We start from the raw sequence: 21597 nt of genomic DNA, 5'->3' as shown, positions 1-21597 counted from the left end.
GCAAACGCTAAGACAAAGCAGGATTTTTTTCGGGGTTGTCAGCTTGATGTGTGCCGCGTGCAGAGGGCCGCTCACAGATGAAATTTTTTGGACCGCTTTAAAAAAGAAATTACATCTCGAAAAATCACCCTAAATGATTCGCCTTAACCGCTGTCTGTCAGGAACACACTCACCCGTGTTCCACCTTCTGACTCTTGCCAACTAACTGAGAGGATCATATCTCCTTCTCATGTGGGTGACTGAAACTGCGAGCACGGTTTTGACACATGATAACTCACCTCTGCGCGGACGTGAATGTGCCCGGTGCATAGAACAAGGGTCGCTTGCCAATTCTGAGCACCGGACTCATGATAGAGCAGATCACTAATTCCAGCCTGCTCAATGGCCCGAGTTCCCTCCCCGCTCCATTTCATTCTGACAGTCCGATACAGTCTCACACAGTCTTGACTGTTCCTTTACCTCATCCCGATCAAAGGGGCTTAAGTCCTACCTGTGGAGGCCTGTCACCTGTGAGAAAGAATCAATTAAATACTAGCAGGTCTTATCCTCTTTCTTGAACCACACTTCCATGTCCTCTTGCCACCTTTCACACCGTAGGAAGGTTGAGACATTTCCAGAAGTTTACATGCCATTCATCACATTATCGTGGATGGATACCAGAAGCTTTCACAGCAAACAGCCAGGTTTCTTTCATGTGGGTAGCATTACTAAACTTTTAAAACATATTTAAAAAAAAAAAAAAAGGGATAACCTACATGGGGTCAGAGCAATAACAGTAGTTCACCTTCTAGCACAGGGGTCAGGAACCTTTTTGACTGCGAGAGCCATAAAAGCCAAATATTTCTAAATATAGTTAATTGAGAACCTTATAGTATTTTTAACGTATAATAAATTAAATATGTCTTGCTTTTAATGCGACCTCTGGTGCTGCATGGATTTGTTCAAAGTGCCGCTTTATATTTTATCATTGCATATTAGTCATGCCGCAGATCCAAATGTAAATTCCTCTGACCACGCAGCCTGGAAGGCACGGTAATCATAATCTTTTTTTCCTTTCGTCATCTTTTTTTTATCTGATAAAATGAATTTCTTCACCTTTACAATGACCCGGACGTGCTCGGAAGCCTTCGGTACCCGACCCGACCGACGGGTGATCCGTGAAATTTATCTTCGAAACGAATTTCTGTTTACTTTAAAATTACACAATATCATGAAGAAATATCACAAGTATTTTAAAATCAGTTCCAAGCTGATTTTTTTTTCTGGGAGCCATATTCCGTCACAGGAAGAGCCATATATGGCTTGTGAGCCACAGGTTCCCGATGCTGTTCTAGCAGATATAGCGCCTGCACTGGAAATAGTCACTGATGGAGTGTTGAAAAAGCCATGTATAGAACTCGGCGGTTGAACCCTGAGAAGCTGCTTTCAAATTATCATCCGATAATTTTGAGCTCAGAAAAAAAACACACGCTTGTGTATTTTCCGAGATAGCAAATCTTTGCGACTGATGAAACATTTAACACCCGACAGAGAACTATTAGCATATCTCCCTCACCAATATGAAGCCAATTTCAATGTGCTACATTATTTAAAAAAAATATGATTATGATATTAGACAGACTCTGCGGACACAATCAGTGCCATCATCTTAAAGACCAAGGTAAACTCAATTTCATTCTAAAGCTGTTCCATTCACCGGCCAAGATTAAATATGTATGCTCATAAATACCTGATGTAGCTACTTATATATCAGTGGAAGTAATGGTGACAGGTCCAGAGGCAGGTGCCTTTCTATTCTGCTGATCTGCAGAGGTAAGAAACTTTAAAACACTAACCTTTCAAAGAGAATAATCCATAGACAGTCACACAACCCACACGCTGTGGAGAGATTGAGGCGGAAAGAAAAGGTTTTATTTTTCAGCAGAATGTTGCCGGGGCTGTGCTTTCGAGGGGTCATTGGGTACAGAGGGCCTGAATACAGATGGACTTTGGAGACCAAAGGGGCTCCGATAAGGCGGAGGGGAGGGCACAGGGGTCCGGAGCAAATGAGAAGAAAAGAGAAACCAAAGGGATGGAGGATGCAGGCCACACACAAAGTGTGTGAGAACACACACTTCCCTAGTCAATTGTCATCCCCATGCTGTGGTGACATTGTCTCAATTTCAAGACAGAAAGCTCTCAGACTCTCTTGGCTCGAGTATGAGGGAGCACTTGTTTTATTGTAATTCCGCTGAGATGAAGGGCAGCTTTAAATTTGTCTGGTAGGAAGAGGTTTTTTATATATTTTTTTCAAATACAAAAACTGATATCCATAAACCTTTATAATTTCTATTTTTTTTTATTTTTTTATTTTAAAAATCAGAAGTTCAGTAAAAGTCAGATCCTGGACTCCAGGTATGTTAACAGTGCTAAATATATAATTATCCTTACACCGAATACCAACCCGTGCCAAGGTGTGTTTGGCAAAGCACCAGATGCCAAAGACTTTCCCCTGGAACGAGAGCGACACCATGAACCTAATCCTGTGCTTATAGGGGAAAAAAAAAAAAAGAAGCCACAAACCATATTCATTTCTCAAGGGAACATTTGGTAATTTTAATAACACAGCTGCTGATCAGTGATTTCTGTCCTGCTGAGATCCTGAGTGGATGTGTATGATTTTCTTTCCTCTTCCAGCATCTTAATGAAAACCTCAACTGCTAAGTTATTTTATATTGTTTTTTTATTTTTTTGGTACACCTACGTTTCCATTCTGAGAAACACATTAACTCGAGTTCCTGGTAAAAGTGGAAGATGCTAAATGGGCTTTTTATCACCGGATGATAAAATAGAGCTCTATCTTGTTGGGAAACTAGACAAAAAAAAAAGGTGAGACAGGAACCTGCGAGTTCATAAAATCTAACTGCTAATCGATTAAAAAAAAAAAAACAACGTTATTTATTCAGTACCGGCACATCTTTGTTGATGGTGTCACATTAACTCTAAATAAAATCTTTCAAACTAAAAGTCCCGTTCGCACTCAACAGGAATTACTTGTTGCTCGACCCATTTCTTTTCTTCACAACATCGAAATAATACGTTTAAAACACCCCTGATTTGAACCATGGTAATGATCCCCCAAAATGTTATGATGTCATGTCAACTCAATGAGTACACTAGAATACATATGGTTTGTCACTTATATAATGTGCTGCATCTAAATGTGATATCTTAATCAAATCAGAACATTATCTAACGTTTGAATATTGCTCCCTTTTAATTTTCAAAGGAGAATTGATTTGAAAATTGAAATTTATACGGAATTGATACCTATATTCCCAATTGCCATGAGTATTACCTTGTAGCTTCCTGCATTCATTTATAGATACATTTTCAACAGAAAATTGCAATTAGACCAACTTTGTGTCAAAACCCCTGTGAGTTTCCTCGATACGATGCAAAAGGTTGTTCGAATGAAACAACTCGATCATTTTATTTGATCTACAAACAGTAAACAGAGTCACTCTGTCATGCAGCAGGAAAACCATTGTTTTGGATAGTCTAATTGAAACCATTCCTGCGCAGTCTCCATCTTCTGCTCCGTTCCTCCGAGACCGAGGCCACTGCCATCTTGGCATTTGTTATGTGCCAATGTGCATGTGTGTGTTTGTGAGTTTGTGTGTGTTTGCCTGGGGAGCCGCTGAAGAAACTGAGCATATTAAAGACCTGTTTACTCAGCTGAGGCTCCAGCTTCCCTTTTCCCTTGTAGAAATGTTCCACACACACACACACACACACACACACACACACACACACACACACACACACACACACACACACAAGAACAAAAGCATGCACCACCATGTGGGAACGCACCAAAAAAGACAAGTTGAAACATTCTGATGGTAGAGAGGGAGCGGTCTCTCTTTTCTGCGGCGTATCATAAAGACAAGGACAGTGTAACCTTTTTCAAATAAAGACCAAACAGAGACCCCCACCCGCAGCAGACGGAAGTACTTGATCTTCAGCAGTCCTTCACTCCCGTGGCGATGACCACATATCGCTCTGGCACAGCGTAATGGCAAAGTGGCTGCGCTGCAGTCGCCGCTTTGATTTATTCTTCAGAGCACTTAACAGTTATCAAACCAGAAACTATTTTGCATAAAATTTTAAACCACTCATCCGTCAGTCAAACCCGGCTGCATGTTGATTAAGTGAAGATAAGCCATCGACGTAGGAGGAAATGATCAGAAACTTTGCAACACGAGGAACGCGCTTTTGGGATTGAACAAAAGCGACGAGAAGTCCAATGCTATTGATAAAAAAGGAAAGAATATTTCTCATGGTAGCTTTCATTTTAGATTCTCTTGGTTACAGAGTACAAGAGGGGCATGACCCACGCCCTTCTGTTACCTTCGGTATGAACTAATTTCCAAAGCCAACCGCGTATCAAAGACTGAGGTAAAATACTTTAAGGGTTTGCTTTGGCAGAGCAGTCGTGTTCCACTGCCCAGTGAACCAAATCCTTATCAGAAGCAAACAACCTGCCCACGCTCAGCTCTGCAGCTCGAGCGATATTTTATGATGTCGTCCATGTCTGGCTCCCCAGCCAGGGACGGAATGATGATCTCTTTGAAGTTGTCTACCAACGGCGGTCGTGCTCTTAACCTTCTTGCTTGGTGACTCACGGTGAAGCAACAGGTTGACACACAGGCCTGAACAAGAGCGATACTGCTTTGTCATCGGTGGATTTTACAGGATGCCAGACAGATAGTGAGCGGCGGCGTAAACGCACCCTGGTCAATTAGGCGTTTATTGCTTCTACTTGCATCAGCCTTTTTTTTTTTTTTTTTTTGGATACCGGTTTGAGTGAACACATGTCTCGTATCGGGGAGTAACAGGCAGAAAAAGGATTTTATTGAAAGGAGAGATTATCTTTCAGCCATTGCCAAGATTTAACCTGAACAGCTGCACCTGTGCGCAGACACTCGAGGGTCATAAAGGCTGTCTCTTTGAATCTCCTGTCACCCTGATCCTCTGCTTCTACCTGTCAGCCCTCAAAAAAAAGAAAACAAAAACTATCTTTCTGTTCTTCCAAGTATTTACCTTTCAGCCTCCCTGTCCAACTGTCATTTTAATTGTTTACTTCAGTCTCAATATCTCTCTAGATGCTATCTGCTCCTGTTATCACTTGGAAAGTTTCTTTCTGGAGCCCCAGAAGGTTGCAGTGGTCTTATCCGGAAAGCTTTGTGTACGTCTCGAGGGTCGCGATGCACTTTCCGTGTCAGCCAGAAGTGTATTTTGTCTTGAAAGAGTGCACGAAAAAGCATAGCCAGACATCATGCTCAAAAACAGGGACTTGGCGCAGCCGGGTGATAGAAGATGCTGTTTACAGATACGTCCCGATAAAGTCTGTTGATGTTTAACAGTTTGGCCTTATCCCATCTCCAACACTTACAGTTTGGAGTATTTAAAGTGAATATACAGCTTTTGACCTTATGCACGGTGAAGTGCTGTGGTTCATCGATGTCCAAACAAAAACCCTCTAGAGTCTGCATTTAGAGATACTAAAAAAGGTATATTTCTGGCTTTAAGCTCAGCATGGATGTCTGAGCGGCTTGTTGTTTTTTTGCAAAAAAAATTGCCAGTGTGCTGCAATACAAGCGTGTTAGTGGCGGAGTATACATCAATACCGAATGTCAACTAAACCAACAGCCATGTCAGTCATCAGAAAAGCTGTCTGGAGCTAGATGTCTTCCAGCAGCCTTCTGCCTGACACAGTGCAATGACATTACTCATCAGACTGGATCCCGATCAGATAATTCCCCAGGCTTGCACGGATACTGAGGGAACAACAACAACAATCGCTATCGATGCTCTCGGTAAAAACTCCATCCGCCTGTGCTCATGTACGGAACGAAAACCCAGAGGTGAAAAATAAGTATGTCAGGGATCTGAGCATAATTGTGTATTAGCCTGATAGGACTTTCCAAGGTTTAGCAAGGCCAGGTGCCAGCCGAACATCCGACAGCCATCGGTGCCTCCTTATCTCCATGCCAGTGTGAGACCACACACACACACACACAAATGCAGATATTTAGCATACAATGTTAAGTTGTTAATGGGGTGTATTACCTCCCGCGTGGAACATCAAGGTCATCTTTTCGCCAGCGAACATTGGGCTGCGGGTCTCCCTGTACCTGGCAGCGGAACTCAACCATCTCGTCTTCTAGGACCACCTGGTTGATCGGCCTCCGAAGAAAGGTCGGTCTCTCTGAAAGCAGTGACAGGGCCTTCAGTTCTCACGGTGACTCGGTCAGAATAACCCTTGCATGCGTGTAATGACTGTTTGACTTCACCTATTCCACATCATTGCTTTTCACTATTAAAACACACCCTCTTAAAACACATGTTCCCATTCTTACTTCTCTCTATGTGATAATTTTCAACCTTTCCTGTGGTCTTTATATTGTTCAAAAAATAGAAAAATGTTCTGGGGAACTGCCTGAACTCATTACCCGTTCCATGTTTGTCTTGTGACATAGAAACTGAGGGGGTTATTTAATGAATGGGTTATTTTAACTAACCCCGTCATTAAAGTGCATTCTAACTCTGAGGCATCATGACAGCTTAATGAATAAACATCAAATGTGTTGCTTCAGCTTCGCCCCGTTTGAGTGTAGCTCGGAAGCCAAAAATAATGATCATCGGGGATTAAAATTCACTGCTCCATAAATCTATCTTTCAGCTTGAAAAATATTTACTCGTACTGAGAATTTCCAAATGGACAGTAGCTATAAGGAACATTTTTGGAGACGCCTCCACTAAATGGCTCGCAAGAGACAACGAGAACGGAGGAAGGAGGAAAAAGCTCACCGAACACGGTGACTTGCGCCGTCTCGCTGTCCCTTTCTCCAACCATGTTGGTGCCCACACAGACGTACATGCCTGCGTCACTCTTCCGTGTGTTTGAAATCATGAGCTTTCCCCCCCGAATCTAGAGGGAAAAAATACAATTAAAACAACAAGTTCTGGTTTGAAGGAGCATTTGTTTCCCAATTTTTCCCCAGAAATCCAAACCAACGAAACGAAGGTACTCACAGTTATTCTGTCATCCTTGTCCTCGATTCTCACTTTGTCTTTTTTCCAGTAGATCGTCGGTTCAGGATGACCTCTCGGGGGAACGCACTCAAGGATCGCTGGCTCTCCTGCCGCCACCACCACATCTGTCGGGTTTTGTCTGAAGTCATCTCGGAGCACTGCGAGAGAAAAAAAAAAAGCGGGGAAGGTTCAGTAAGTGCATATTGTCACAGGATGCTGTTCAAATAAGGCATTTCAAGTCCGAACAGCCGTAAAGGCATTTTCCACGATGTGCGAAAACACGCTGAACCCTATGGAGCATTCATCGGGTCTATTTATGTTGAATGAACAGATTCATCTGGCTAGGCAAGAACAAGAGAAAGCTAATTGGAGGTAATAGAGGTCCCTTCGGAGCTGGGAGAACAAACAGAGGAAGAATGCCCTGAAGCTTAGTGTCGTTCACATTTGAGGGCTCGGGGTGGGGGGTGGGGGTGGGGGTGCTGCTTCTCTTTGCAGGCATGTACAGATACATGCACGTAAACCGACATAAATTCCTGCTAACACCGGCTAACAGTAGGGTGCCTGATGAGCAGCTAGCGCCTTGTATCCAATCACCCTCAGGTAGGCCTTTCATCACAGGGATAGCCTCTAACCCGGCGCAGTGTTCAATGAAACAGACAATGTGGACTCATTATCAAACAACTAGAGGCGCCGTCACACATCACCGCGCACATGAGCCCGCAAACGCAAAGGTCTATACGTACATTGTAAACCAACACTGGAAATACAACCCTCAGCAGAAGCTTTATTCAGAGTGGAGGGAAGTAAACACGACGATTACAGATGCCACAACAATCAGTGAAAATAAACAGCGGCTTATGTAGGGTATAGCGTAGGGGTCACTCTGGCTTTTCCTGCTGTGCACATCTCCATTTGATCCACCATAAATCCAATCAGTGGAACACCACTCGAGGAATTTCAGATGCAGCGGTGTCCATCTTGCGATTTTCCTCTGATGACTAAAAAGGCTAAGCTTGTTGGAGGGTGTTTGAAGATGCTTGAGAAAGCTAAATTAAGGGCAGCCACAGGTCCTTATGTAAATTTCATGAGGCACGGGGGACAATAGAGGGGAGGGGCGGGATTATAAGCGGGGATAACTGGTCCCTGTGCTGCTGGCGTCTCTCATCTCTTCATTCACTCGTCTTGCCCTCTAGACCAAAAAGCCGCACAGATATTGTCCTCTTGCTTATTTATTTATCTATTTAGACCAATGGAAAACAGGGTTGGGAAAGCTTTCAACCCGGTTATCCTGGAGATGTGCGGGGCTATCGAATGGGGACTCTCATGTGATATGAATTTAAATGAAACCTCGACACAGATGTTGTAGCTGAGGATACAGGAGAGGTGGAAGTAGGCTTTCATTTTCCTATGCAGTGCTGTCCCCCAGTCTAATGAGCTAAGGTAATTAGCTGGCTGAGGAGTGGCAGACCCCCTGGCCAGGGTATTCATAACCGCAACTGCCACGCCACTCTGTGTATTTGCATTACAAACAGAAGACCTGCTGTTTAAAACCAGCCCGGTATGGACCATACGCCAACTGTTGTTTTTAACATTGTGTTGTATTTAATTGCTCCTTCCCAATCATTGCTGATAGCCCCATGGGATTCTGTCTGAATCACTTTCCTTTGAAAACGGAGCCGTGACAAAAGAAACACGTCGGGTGAACCATTAGAGTTCTTGTGGCGGGCTCTCTCCTCTGATACATGTTCTACTTCAAAGTTGGCACACGCAAACAAGTCAACATAGATACACTTGAACGGTTGCACGTCCCGGCAATTGAGTACAGCCTGCACAAACTTGCTGGGGACAGGGTAAACACTCAGCTAAAAACTGAAACATGCAAAATCGATGACACAACTCTGCTGGGATAACGCACTGTGTGTATGCTAACGTGATGGAAAAAATCCAAACAGATGCATTCAAGGTAATTGATTCGCCGTTGATTGTGCATACCTCGCAGTTCAGAGGCAGAGTTCACCATGGTACGGTCAGTAGTTGATCGAGCTACATATTCAACCAAACATTCGACTATTCACTCTTTCATTTGTATGTCATACAGAGACCTGCAACCATTCACTCACTCATTCACAAGTCATATGGAAAGAAACAACCATTCACGCTGGCGTTCACACGTTAGGGCAATTTAGGGTCTCCAATAAAGCTACTGCATGCTTTAGACCAGGGGTGTCAAACTTAAATACACAGTGGGCCAAAATTCAAAACTGGGACAAAGTTGCGGGCCAAAATTGATATCTACTGAAAAAAAATCTTCCTCCAGATATAAAAATGAAACCAAACAAGTTTTGCTTAGAAACGAAATATGGAACAAGCATAGCTTAAGACTATACAGTATATAACTTAATATTGCACACATGCAAAATCCTGTTTTCTGCCTAAGTAGCAGGGTGCCAGTATTAGCATAAGGTCGCTATGACTTCTGTACACAGTGGAGAGGGCATTTATGGGTCCAGTTTGATTTTTGGGCCAAAACACCAGCAGAAAATTCTGTGATTTATAGAATTATCTATACTTGCGGGCCAGCTCCAAGAGTCATTTGATATGGCTTTGCGGTCCAAATACAATTGAAATGCGGGCCAAAATTGGCCCGCGGGCCAGAGTTTGACACCCTTGCTTTAGACTTTGGGAGGAAACCCGCATGGACTGAGGGGGATCATACAAAACCACACAGAAGGGCCTCATGTCAGAGATGAACAAGGGACCTTCTCGCTGTGAGGTGGATGTGCTAAGCACGTGACGCCCCTCTCAAGGTCTCCCCTCCAAACCTGTGCCCTGTTTCGCTTCATCACGTACTCATGGCTGCATGGATGTACATCCGCAGGCACAATTATAGTGTTCTCAGGTCTGTGATGGAGCTGTGAATACTTACATCAAAATAATAACATTACTGTTAATATGCGGGAGGCGCATCTGATATTTGTGTATCTCTAAGCCCGCTGAAACTGAACTCTGGCTCCATATCTGAAGCCCTATAGGCATTCAAACCCAAATCAACTGACAGATGTAAGGTAATTGCATTCCTAGCCACATGAAACACTCAGCTCCTCTTCCAGTGAAAACATCTCACCTCCCATGGAGTTCCAGCAAGCCCCTAACTCTGCTGTCTTGCTTATTAATATTTATATATACTTTTACATCTACACCCCTCTGTTGGCAAGTGGTACATCTGTCAATCTGGCTGCAGGCAAAAAAGAACCCGTATCTGAAAAAAAAAAAAAGAAACGCTAATCTGGCTCTCGTATTTTATTTATTTATTCCTAAAATATCAGAGGAGTAGGCTGATTTAAATGAAGGAGCACCAGGCAGGGGGGCAAAGCATTGCAAATTTACAGCTCTTTCACTTGGCAGCGAATCAAAACCTTGAACTTAAAGAGGAGGGAGACAGGTTGCAACTTGTTCTATGAAATAACCAAGGGGTTGAGTGTGGAAGTCTATGCCAAAATATTAAAAAAAAGAAAGCCCAAGAGACACATCCATGAAGTTACTTTAAAAACCAGATTGTCCTATGTTGGCAGGGGAAGCCAATGTCAGGAACCATTAGTGAAGTGTGTGTATTTACCAAAGATATACTGAACACACACAAAAAAAAAAAAAAAAAAAAAAAATATCTGCATGACGCAGATATATGATAGCAAAAACCCCACCAAGATAGCACAGAGGTAGCATGGTGAACAGGGCTGGGGGAGCAATTTTGTTGTGTGCCCTCTTTCCTCTCACAAGATATTACTCACTGGAGGGTGACACTCCGTGTCAGTGAGATTAGTGGGCAGCCTTGACTGAAGTGTCCAGCCTGCATACTGAGATAAGTGCTGACAAACACATTCACCTACACCGGCGTACCTAGCTTTGGTTCACAGAGGTTGCGCTCACTGCCACAACACCACAGACCACAGACGTCTGAAGACTACGGTTTTGACATTCATGTCACTTTGATAGACGTCCTCCACTAACCCCGAAACCTGCGCACAAATTGAGGAAAACTGTTCTTAAATGCTGCAGGGCTAGGTATTCCATTTTAATAATGCTGCTAAAGTGCAGCAAACACTTCCACTATGTATATCTATCTATCTATCTCTCTCTCTCTCTCTAGATATATATATATACACATGTTGTTATTATTTTAATCCATATTTTCTGAAAAAAAGAGCCTTTGTGAGAGGCCAAAAAACACAGACAAGAAGGAGAGCATGAGAGAGATTACAACAGCTAGATGCCCAGGGCCATAACCCAGCATTCAGACCCACCACCTTCTACCAACACTCTGATTAGAAAATAAACCATGAAAAAACGCACACATACACACATGCCCAACCCCCAGCCCTCCCCACACAGACACACACACACACACACACACACACACACACACTCTGGGAGAGCTGTAAAGAGTTAGCTCCAAGCTATAATATAACTTCATTCGAGTGCTTTTTGCGCTTCATCCGGCAGAGTGCTATTACAATACTGCTATTTTCATTTTCCCCTCGGAGGAGAGGGACAATGCATATGTCACTTGACAAAAGATAACAGACCCACTCCATGTGCTGTCATCGACATTCTGCATTACTGTTGATGCTGAGGGCGGAAGAAGGATAATACCAATATATAAAACACTGTGAAGAGATGTGCTCCATTTGTCCGGATGCATGCTTTTCCTCCCCACTCATTTGCCCCCCCACTGGCCAAAGCTGACCTTTGGGCCCCATCAAGATGCAGAAATTACCCCCTCAGCAGGAAGGCAAGCAGCAGGTTCGCAAATATTCCTATATTTCTTCGCTGAGGGGTTGCAGGTCAGACCAGAAGAACAGCTGTAAAAATATTGCCGTCTGGCAGAGCCCAAGGCAGTACCTCCTGAGAAATGAGCTGAGACTCTCATCATTAGAACAACTGATCACCATTTCTCTGTCTGTCTTCCTCTCTTCTACTGCCATCAGGGGTCATTCTATCCTTTCTTTTGCTTTTATCATCTCACTTCTCTGTTTTTTTTTTTTTTTTTCCTGTTGTCCTATGTGTTGCACCTTGGTACATCCTGACAAACAAACGCCCTCGCTCACACACACACATACACACTCACACATACACAGCCAGACAGATGCTCATTTTCAGCGGCTTGTCAGTTGTCTCTCTGCACTGACTGTAGATGAGGTGCTGCATCTACATCAGCCATATGCATGCACATTCTCTGCAGACCAAGGCGAAATGGATATGATCCCCATCACCATTCTCACTATCTGCAAATCCCGAGCTAAGGGCTAGTAAATAACACTGTCACTTTCAGAGATAAGATGCAGGAAATATGGAAAAAGGTAAAGTCAATGTAAAGGGAATAATGTGGCCGAGGGGGATACCATAGTCGAGGGAAATCGCAGGCAGGGCTATCGTAAGCAATGTGCATCTTTAATGAGGGAATAAAAGAAACAGAGCATGTGTGTTTCCTTGAAAATGCAGAGAATACACAATAAGGAATAATGAGAGAGTAGCCGATTAAGGTCACGCCGAGTGCCAAGGTGCTTAGGAGATGGGGCTGACTGGACATAATTGGAGGGCGTTACATCCAGCTTTGATGGCGGAATTGGATGCTGTGAGGTAAGCTGATATTTTGAAGTCCTGACTCTCATATTCAGGTCATCACGTAGATTGTCGCCAATAATACAGGACTATTATTTTGTCGATGGAGCTGTGGCGAAGTGCTTTCCGTCTCAAGGGTGGACACTTTACAATTATAGGTTGGTGAGCATATATCTGTCTTTCACAATAAATGGGATTGTTCAATCATTCATTTATTATCTATATGGCTTATCTTATATGCAATGAGGGTGCTGGAGCCTTTCCCTGTTGTCATTGGACAAGAGGCGGGATACACCAAGGACCAGTCAAACATAGAGCCACATAAAGGGACAAACAACCATTCACAAGCCCGGGTAATTTAGGGTCACAAAATGCTTTTTGACAGCAGGAGGCAACCGAAGGATAGACACACAGACACGGGGAGAACGTGCAGCCTCCACACAGAAAGGGGAGCTAGCAAGATCGAACCAGGGACCTTCTTGCTTTGAGGCCGAAGTGCTAACCACCCAGCCACCGTGCTGTCCATAGGGAATGCAATACAGAAGAAGAACATTGTGTTGCACTGAGGATGTCTTAAAGCTAGTGACAGGAACCAAAACACAATATTGAAATGTGTAATGGGGTAGTAAGTTAGGTCATGTAACAGTAGGGTGACCAGTGGAGTCACGACTATCAAAAAATGGCAGCTTTTGGTAGGATTTTCCACCTAATCTACACTTTGCAGATGTACAAATTAGGTCCACTTCGGTCTGCGTCTGATTCGGCGGACAAGCCTAAACAAACATCCTTATTTAAGTTGTTCAAAGTTCATTTTTCAAACAGAAACTCTAATTTGGCCAAACAAGCCCCTGGGCAGAACACTAATGACAGTGAGACCAAAGTGGCTGAATATGTTGGCCAATTCAGGAAAAATGCCGCTCCTGAGAAACAATATAATTAACTCATAATGAGCCTTGGCAACACACATACACACACACGCAAACATGGCTCCCTAATCCATGTTTTATGGTAATGTATAGTTCATTAACATGTTAGTTAAAAACTCATTAAAATTCACTTGAAGAAGTAATGGCTTCATTACAGTAATATGCTGAAAAGCAAAGAAAAAAGATGAATGAGGAGAAGAAAGGAGCAGAGAGTGACAGCGTTCTCATCAATTAGACCTGTCAAAATTTGAATTTAATTTGTTTCAGAAATATATACGTGACCTTCACTTCCCTTTACTCATTCCACTTTAAGGAGACTCATTAACAGGCTCTAAAATCACAAATAGTTTACCAGAAAATAAATAAATAAATAAATGGTTGCCAGATTTCATTTTGTTGTCTTGTTTATGGATATGGATGCTTTTAGCCAGGCTTTGGCAGACACACACTGTGTGCTGAAACGGGATCTGGTTGATACTGATGAACAAAGTGCCCATGGGTCTTTGTGCCTCCTCTGATAAGGCAAGATGTGCTGATGTTTGTGCCGAGTCCAGAGCGGACGTTCGGATACGACGCCTGAAAGGGGGAATAAGACATGATGGAAAAACGAGAAGGGGGTGGAGGAAGAGATGAGGAACGTTGACTTCCTGCCAATGCCGGCGCAGTAGAGCTAGTGAGGCATCATGATGGAGCAGGTGCTTGCTTTGGCAGGTAAAGCAAACTGGAAAGAAAAAGTAGAAAAGCAAAGGAAAAAGACATTGTGCACTCATGCCGATCTTAACATGCCTATAGGATAACGTGGTATGGGAGCAGTCATAGTGCTGCTCAAGAATGGCCGTGTGCAACATGCTGGGAGCTAACAGCTTGCAGAATGATTTAGGGAAATTTAGACATGCTGAATGTGTGAGTACTACAGATGCAGTATTTGCTTTGAGAATGCTAATAGAGAAGTACATAGAAGGCCAGAGGGAGCCTAGGTTTTTGTAGGCCTAGAAAAAGCATCTGACAGGGTGCCACAAAAGAAACTCTGGTATTTTATGAGGAAGTCTGCAATAGCAGAGAAGTACGTTAGACTGGTGCAGGACATGTATGCTAGCTGTGAGACAGTGATGAGGTGTGCTGTAGGGGTAACAGAGAAGTTCAAGGTAGAGGTGGGACTTCATCAGGGATCAGCTCTGAGCCCCTTCTTGTTTGCAGTGGTGATGGACAGACTGACAATGAAGTTAAACAGGAATCTCCATGGATCATGATGTTTGCAGATGACATCGTGATCTGCAGAGAGAGCAGAGAACAGGTCGAGGAAAATCTATTGATGTGGAGATATGCGCTGGAAAGGAGAGGAATGAAGCTTAGTTGTAGCAAGACAGAGTATATGTGTGTGAATGAGAGGACCTCCGGTGGAACGGTGAGGCTACAGGGAGTGGAGATCAAGAAGTTGGAGGATTTCAGGTACTTGGGGTCAACAGTCCAGAGCAGCAGAAAGTTTGGAAAAGAGGTGAAGAAATGGGTTCAAGCAGGTTGGAATGGTTGGAGAAAAGTGTTAATGCAATAGAAGCCTATCAGGCAGAATGAATAGAAAGGTGCCCAAGACAGTGGTAAGACCAGCAATGCTGTACGACCTAGAAACAGTAACAATGATGAAAAGACAGGAGGCAGAGCTAGAGGCAGGAGGTCTAGAAGAAGACCAAAGAGAAGATTTATGGGCGTTGTGACAGAGGATATGAAGGTAGTTAGTGTGAGAGAAGAGGATACAGAGAATAGGGTTAGATGGAGAAGGTTGATTCGCTATGGCGACCCCTGAAGGGAAAAGCCGAAAGGAGAAGAGAAGAAGACATGCTGAATGTAACTACTCAGGGGCAGGGAAAGCTACTCTCCCCACAATTTTTTCTCCCTTTTTTCCCTGCAGCTGGCTTTGTTGATTTTTATCAAGAATAACATTCTGTAAACTATTTAACTATATAGTTAGTGCTACTTTTATTCCCGGATGTTAATTTTAGCTCTGGGTCTCACTTGTCTGGGGAGACTCAAGCTCAGACGTCACTTTGAATCAGCGCTGGCAAACACATCAAGAATTAGCCCTAAAAAACACGAGTTTCTCTGGCTCCCTGGTTGATTTGCCAAACAAATGAGCTCATAGCCCGCCTGCAACCTGAAGTTTATTACGTCTAGGTGAACCCGCTGAATTGAATATCATCATTCATAAGTCATTTGTAAACAAGGAACAAAACACTTACATACTTATGTAAATGAGAAGTATGTACTATATTAATAAGTGAATGCAAAAGCATAAATCAATTAATGATTCATTCATATTTGTAACATAATTTGTAATAGATGGGAAACAGGCCTCATTCAAAAAAAAAAAAATCTATAAATCTCCAGGTAATCAGATACTAATGATGAGTTTATGGTCGTTTACTGAATAACAATCTGTATTAATGTTTATTGAAAGTATTCATATATTCACAAATATAACTTTGTTCCTCATGATCTTTTTTTATACTCATATTATCTCTGACTCACTAATGATCATTATAACAAGATATCACTGGCTAGTACCTTCACTTTTCCTGAAAGCTAAAAATACTCTTACATATACATATGTATAATAACACATCCATCTTTCATCTTCCGGCATGTTCTTTTTCAGCTGCACTCCAACATTTCCCACCCCACTTCTTTTCATGTTCACCATCCCTCCCAGACACCTACAGAGTTATAATTAATACATATAACCACCCACAGATTTTTCTTATGCATCTTTGTGGAACGGATGTAGCACAAAATGTCATAAGTCCAGCCGTGACACACTGCCTAACCTGACTGCCTTTTAGCAAAGCTGTTATAGGCTAAAAGAGGGGATCTTGGCTAGATCTGAGTAGAAGTGCCCCCGTGAGTGTGTGTGTGTGTGTGTTTGTGTGTGTGTGTGCATGTCTGTGTCGTGTCAGTGTATTTCTGTGAGCTCTGGCCTAATGACATCGATGCAGTGACCTTCCATGGGGAAAGATAATCCCCAGGATGCTGTTGAGGCCAAGATGAGAGAACAGGGGCTGGATTCCATCATAGAAACACACACACACACACACACACATACACACACACAAAGGCACGCATGCATGCACACACACACATCTCTACTGAAAATGAAACCCCTGCAGCCTGGCTGTGTAGTCCACTATTCAGATCTCCCTATAATCTTAACCCCCTACCACCCTCATCCCCCAACCCCCTGCTTTTATTTCACATCAGCCTATTTGCTGCTGGTCCTTCTGAGTCTATTTCATTGTTTAGGTCTATAATTGGATTGGCTTTAAAAGCTAGCAGCCTTTAGAAGCTTATAAAAGGTGTTACTATGCAATGACAGCCCGCTTTAATTAAGCTCTCTGCTGGAGTTGAGCATCTTTTATCTAGCCGGGTCTGATGAGACCCCGGTGCAAGAGCATTCTATAATGTGAGGCAAGCAAGAATACGAAAGGAGGCGTCAGACGGCTCCTGTGTATCGCCGTGTTTGGACACAAGCACTACATGCTTGCACAATGAAGAATTGAGTTTATTTTTCAGCGCTGTTGTGTAAAAAGGATTTCTGCTGCTTTGTGCTAGTTAACGAATGGGTAGAGAGCGGGATATTAGTGATTCTAACAGCGGATTTTGCACACAAGTTACCGCTGTACATCAACATGGACCAATCCCACTTAAACATTGCTTGTGTGCATCTGCTTATGAGGCTGCTGAAGTAGGCAGTGTTGTATGTGGCATAATGATTAGAGAGGTGTTCATCATACACCCTTCCGCCCCCCCATCCTCCTAATGGCCTTCTCAGATCATCTTTCCCTCAATCAATACCGGCTGAAAGGAAGAATCCCACACCTAAGGACACTTTGTTCTCTGCTGTATATCGCAGGTGACATGTTTCTCCATATCAGAAATCATCCGGTGACTCTGGATCAGAAACTTTATAGTGGAGAGTTCAGATATCAATCAAATGTAAAGGGCCCCCCCCCCAAGCCCCGATAAGATTGGGCGTCCGAGCTCTGTCAGTTTGTTGAACATAGAGCGGGCAGCCGAAGAGATGGGGTGTTAAATCACATGCAAGTGAGATGCAGAGCCATTTAAAGAGATTTATTGATCACTGTATAGATCTTAACTCCTGAGGAAGAACAAAAATTAAACCAGATACTCAGATGACCTTTGCAAAAGCGTGGTGGATACGATTTTTTTTTTTTCTCCTTCATGTCTGGGCATGCATGTTGTCGCTTCTTATGATCGAGCAGAGCGAGTCAATCACCGTTTAGTCTGAATGAGTGTTTGAAAATTCCCCTCTGTACATCAAGCAACACTATCAGGATGTGCAATATACTTTATAGGTGTCTGCCGAGGCGTGATTTAATACCACACATAATATCTAAATATGAAGAATAAATTGTAGCAGTGCTGCTGCCTGCTCAGCAAATCACTGCTACATTAGGCTCACCTAAGTACTACACATATACGCACACACACAAATTACAATTTGAAAAAAGCACAGTGTCTGTTAGCTTGTTTTGAAAGCAGCTGCCTGGTGCTGCAGAACAATGAAGCAACAGCACTAACAGGAACTGTCTGCAATAGGAAAATTGCAGGGCTTACATTGATACATTGTTTCTTACAGGAATTTTTCAATCTAAAACAATTTTGAAATCACTTGCACACACACACACACACAACAGAGTCTTTGTAGATGATCTTTTTGCAGTAGAGCTCCACACACAAGAGAATATCAGTGCTATTACTGCTATTATTTCTGAAGCAGAGGACTGAATCCAGAAGAAAATACTGTTTGGGAGAAGTCGACATAGAGTAAGTCTTTGAGATATAATAGGGGGGAGTTTTTAGGCGTCAGTTTGATAACTGTGAGTAAACCTTAGCTTGCTTTAGCGTAAATATCGCTTACACGGTCACCGGAGTACTGTCAGCGCCGAGACTTCACATTTCAGATAATCCAATCGCTGTTCGGTATTCAAGTACCGTGTCAAAACAACTGTAATGCAATACTCTGAAACCTATATGTTAACTTACTTGGAAAACACAATGTTATATGCATAACATTTCAGTTTATTCAATTTATTTTAAAAAGTTTAAAAAAATCAATAAAAAAATGACAACCCATGACACAATGGCACAGTCAGGCAAGAATAGAGAGCTAAATAATCAAAGATCCGTTCATATGTGTTGGTGACTTTTGTCAAAAATAATGTGCTGGTATGACGTCGGCAGCAGTCACATGATTTATTGGAGCTAGGGTTTCTCTGGAGTCATCCTGGGGAGCGGCTCCACCTCTTGAGAGGATCTACATGATGGTCCGGTTGCTTATTTCACAATCCAATTTCTGTTAATTGCATTACAGCGGTGTAATTGTGTTAGTTCCATGTGTAATCAGCTTACTACCTCAGTGTAGCTGGATATACCTTTACACCAAGCTTATGTAACCTGCTTGCTAATGGGAGGTGGGTTGATTCTTTTTGGTGGAATGGAGTAAAACCGGGATATTCGCAGAGGTAATCTGGCCTGCAGGAACATTTGCTCTGTAGGTAATAACACCGTCTGTGTGTGTGCATTTTTTGACTCCGTGTGGGAATGAATCCATACTCATATTATCATGCAAATGGAAAACAATCTGAAACACCACTGGCTGCCATGCTCAGGATCAGTGCAGAGCACTGTGTCTAAACCATTCATGTTTTGCTCCTTAGCCCTTCCCTTTTATTTTCTCCCAATTTCTTACCCCCCACCCCCACATAAATTTCCTGAGACACCACATCAGAAAGGCAGATTAAACCATTTTTTTTTTTTTTTTTTATGCGGTGAGCTTGTCCAATTCATTTATGTACACTGGGGATATTTCTTCTCTGAGGTTAATCTTTTAGGCAAAGGAACAAAGTTAATGAGGCAACTTCTAATCTGAAGCTATTCGGAGTTCTGTCAACAGTATTGACTGCACTGCAGATTGGATAAGATATCTTTTCAGGGCACCGATGACCTACATAGCAAGGACAAGACAGTGGCTGAACAGCAGCAAAGCACAGTGATCCCACAGCTCTCCGGGGCATGGAGTCTCCAGCAAAGAAGCTACACTTACGCCCACGCAACATGCACACCCACACAGTGTCCTCTGATTTGCAGTCCCGCGTTGTTTTTTTTTTTATCTCACCAGTCCTCGGTGTAAAATAAAATGAAATGATCACTGGCTGCCGCAGCGCAGGCAATCGATACAGATTTCACCCGATAATTAGCCGATACTTCAATGAAGTACAAGCTGGAGCTGCTTTAAACAGAAGCTGGGTACGGTTTAAGGGGTGTGGCTGCAATATGTCGGCGGTGAAAGATGCTCACGAGCGTTTGAAAAAGCGCATGTGAGAAATTGTTGGGGTACGGAGAAGATAAAAGTGAAGAGGCTGATAGAAGAAGCGCCGCGGGGATCAATGGGACCATATAACTGAAGAGACCCTCACTTCAACCTTTAGTCCTTTATTCAAAGTGTTCGATTTTTGTGTTTGATTTATATATTTCCAAAAATCGTCAATGTAATAAACACTAGATAAAAACTTCAAGGATTTGGCATTTATAAAAACCTGAATTTTATCAAGAAAAAAATTGCTTGGATATAACATTACTTTTCTCTGAAGGAAATATTGAGACTCCATTAAATAGAAAAGTGTAGTGAAATAAAAAAAGTGTTAAAAGGTTTTCCTCATTTTGAAATACCACCTGCTGGCATGAACGTTATTTCTGATAAAGAGGCCATAAATGACTAATTCATGAAACAAGCTCTTTTGCGGTCAATATAAACTTTGTCCTCACATCGGGTCAACAATTCCATCAAGCGCACGGATCAAAAGGTGGCCCTTCTTGCCATTTAGAACTGAAGCCGGCACAATTTTTCTTTGATTATTTCCAGGTCCTTGAAAGGTCACCGTGATACAATGCCATTTGAAATCGTCATGTGTAACCTCAGAAAAAGGGACACTGGGGAGCCATTAGGAAGGACCCCAAGTGTTTGGGTGGACATTTATTGTGGCTGCAGAAGACACTCGAGCTGTTATTCTAGCCTCCGCGGGAATCGCAGGTTGCACGCGGGCATGGCACTCTCAAATCAGCGGGGGTGGTCGACACACATTTTTCTGTGATACGGGCACGCGTGTGCAAACACCGATTCACACACACCGTGAACCGGCCCCTCGCCCCCCACCCCTTGTCTGAACACGGAAACGACCAAACGCACCGTCCCCTGGGTAATGAAAGACCATTGTGAAACTGTTGCTGCTGTAAAACCCAATTAGTGTGTGTGTTTTTATCAGTTCTCTTGGTTTTAGCCACACACAGATAGATAAAAGCCTGCAGAAGAATGCGTTTGCTTACCGAGTCTTACGCCCCCTGCTGGATAAACAAAGCGAAGCAAGCGTTCGTGGAGAAGTAAAGAATGCAATCGCTGTGACTATCAATATATAGACAAGAAAAATAATTGTAAAATCACTTTCTTTTTTAACAAAGGCTGACTCCTGACGCTAAACATGCAAGCACAGTTGAGATTTTGATTGCAATCAAATCACAGGCTGTGTGTCTTTCAATCCACATTATGATGCAGTTTGATGTCAGCTGACAAAGGGAATTATCGTGCGGAATTCAACAAAGCTCCAGGCTTCCTTCTGTTTGTGCAAGGAACATCTCGGTGGTGGATTCGGTGCGTTCAAATGACTCTAGCCGAAGAATGACGAGAGGGCTGACGGTGTCGCCGCGCTAGGCTTATCTGTGTCTTCAAACATCTCCATCTTGCGTAGCCACAAGAAAGAGTAGAACATAGCGGGGGCAATCGCAGCCGCCGTGCTGTGCAAGCCTCTGCTCCACCGCAGTCGTCAAAAAAAGGAGCTACTTCTGTATTCATGCGCGGCATCACTCCAAGTTCTTTGATGGCTGAGATCACTGTCAAGACACCGAG

The 21597-nt window shown here is 43.0% G+C and overlaps 1 protein-coding gene across 8 annotated transcripts in view; it reads right to left on the bottom strand.

Annotated features, from left to right (window-relative positions):
- The window catches only part of robo2 (roundabout, axon guidance receptor, homolog 2 (Drosophila)), a 286436-nt gene that overhangs the window by 54834 nt on the left and 210005 nt on the right, over positions 1 to 21597 (bottom strand). For all 8 annotated transcript variants that reach the window (XM_086164710.1, XM_086164716.1, XM_086164711.1 and 5 more), the window contains exons 3-5: positions 7081 to 7238; positions 6856 to 6976; positions 6115 to 6253 (exon numbers count right to left, since the gene is read on the bottom strand). In XM_086164710.1, coding sequence (XP_086020836.1) covers positions 6115 to 6253; positions 6856 to 6976; positions 7081 to 7238 — 418 coding nt within the window. The remainder of the gene's footprint in view (positions 1 to 6114; positions 6254 to 6855; positions 6977 to 7080; positions 7239 to 21597) is intronic.

Source organism: Fistularia commersonii, chromosome 18 (genome assembly GCF_037954325.1).
Source record: "Fistularia commersonii isolate RoL2024-O1a breed Wild chromosome 18, RoL_Fcom_v1.0, whole genome shotgun sequence".
Lineage (NCBI taxonomy): Eukaryota > Metazoa > Chordata > Actinopteri > Syngnathiformes > Fistulariidae > Fistularia > Fistularia commersonii.
Note: the sequence above shows the minus strand (reverse complement) of the source record. Positions and strands in the feature narration are given on the sequence as shown.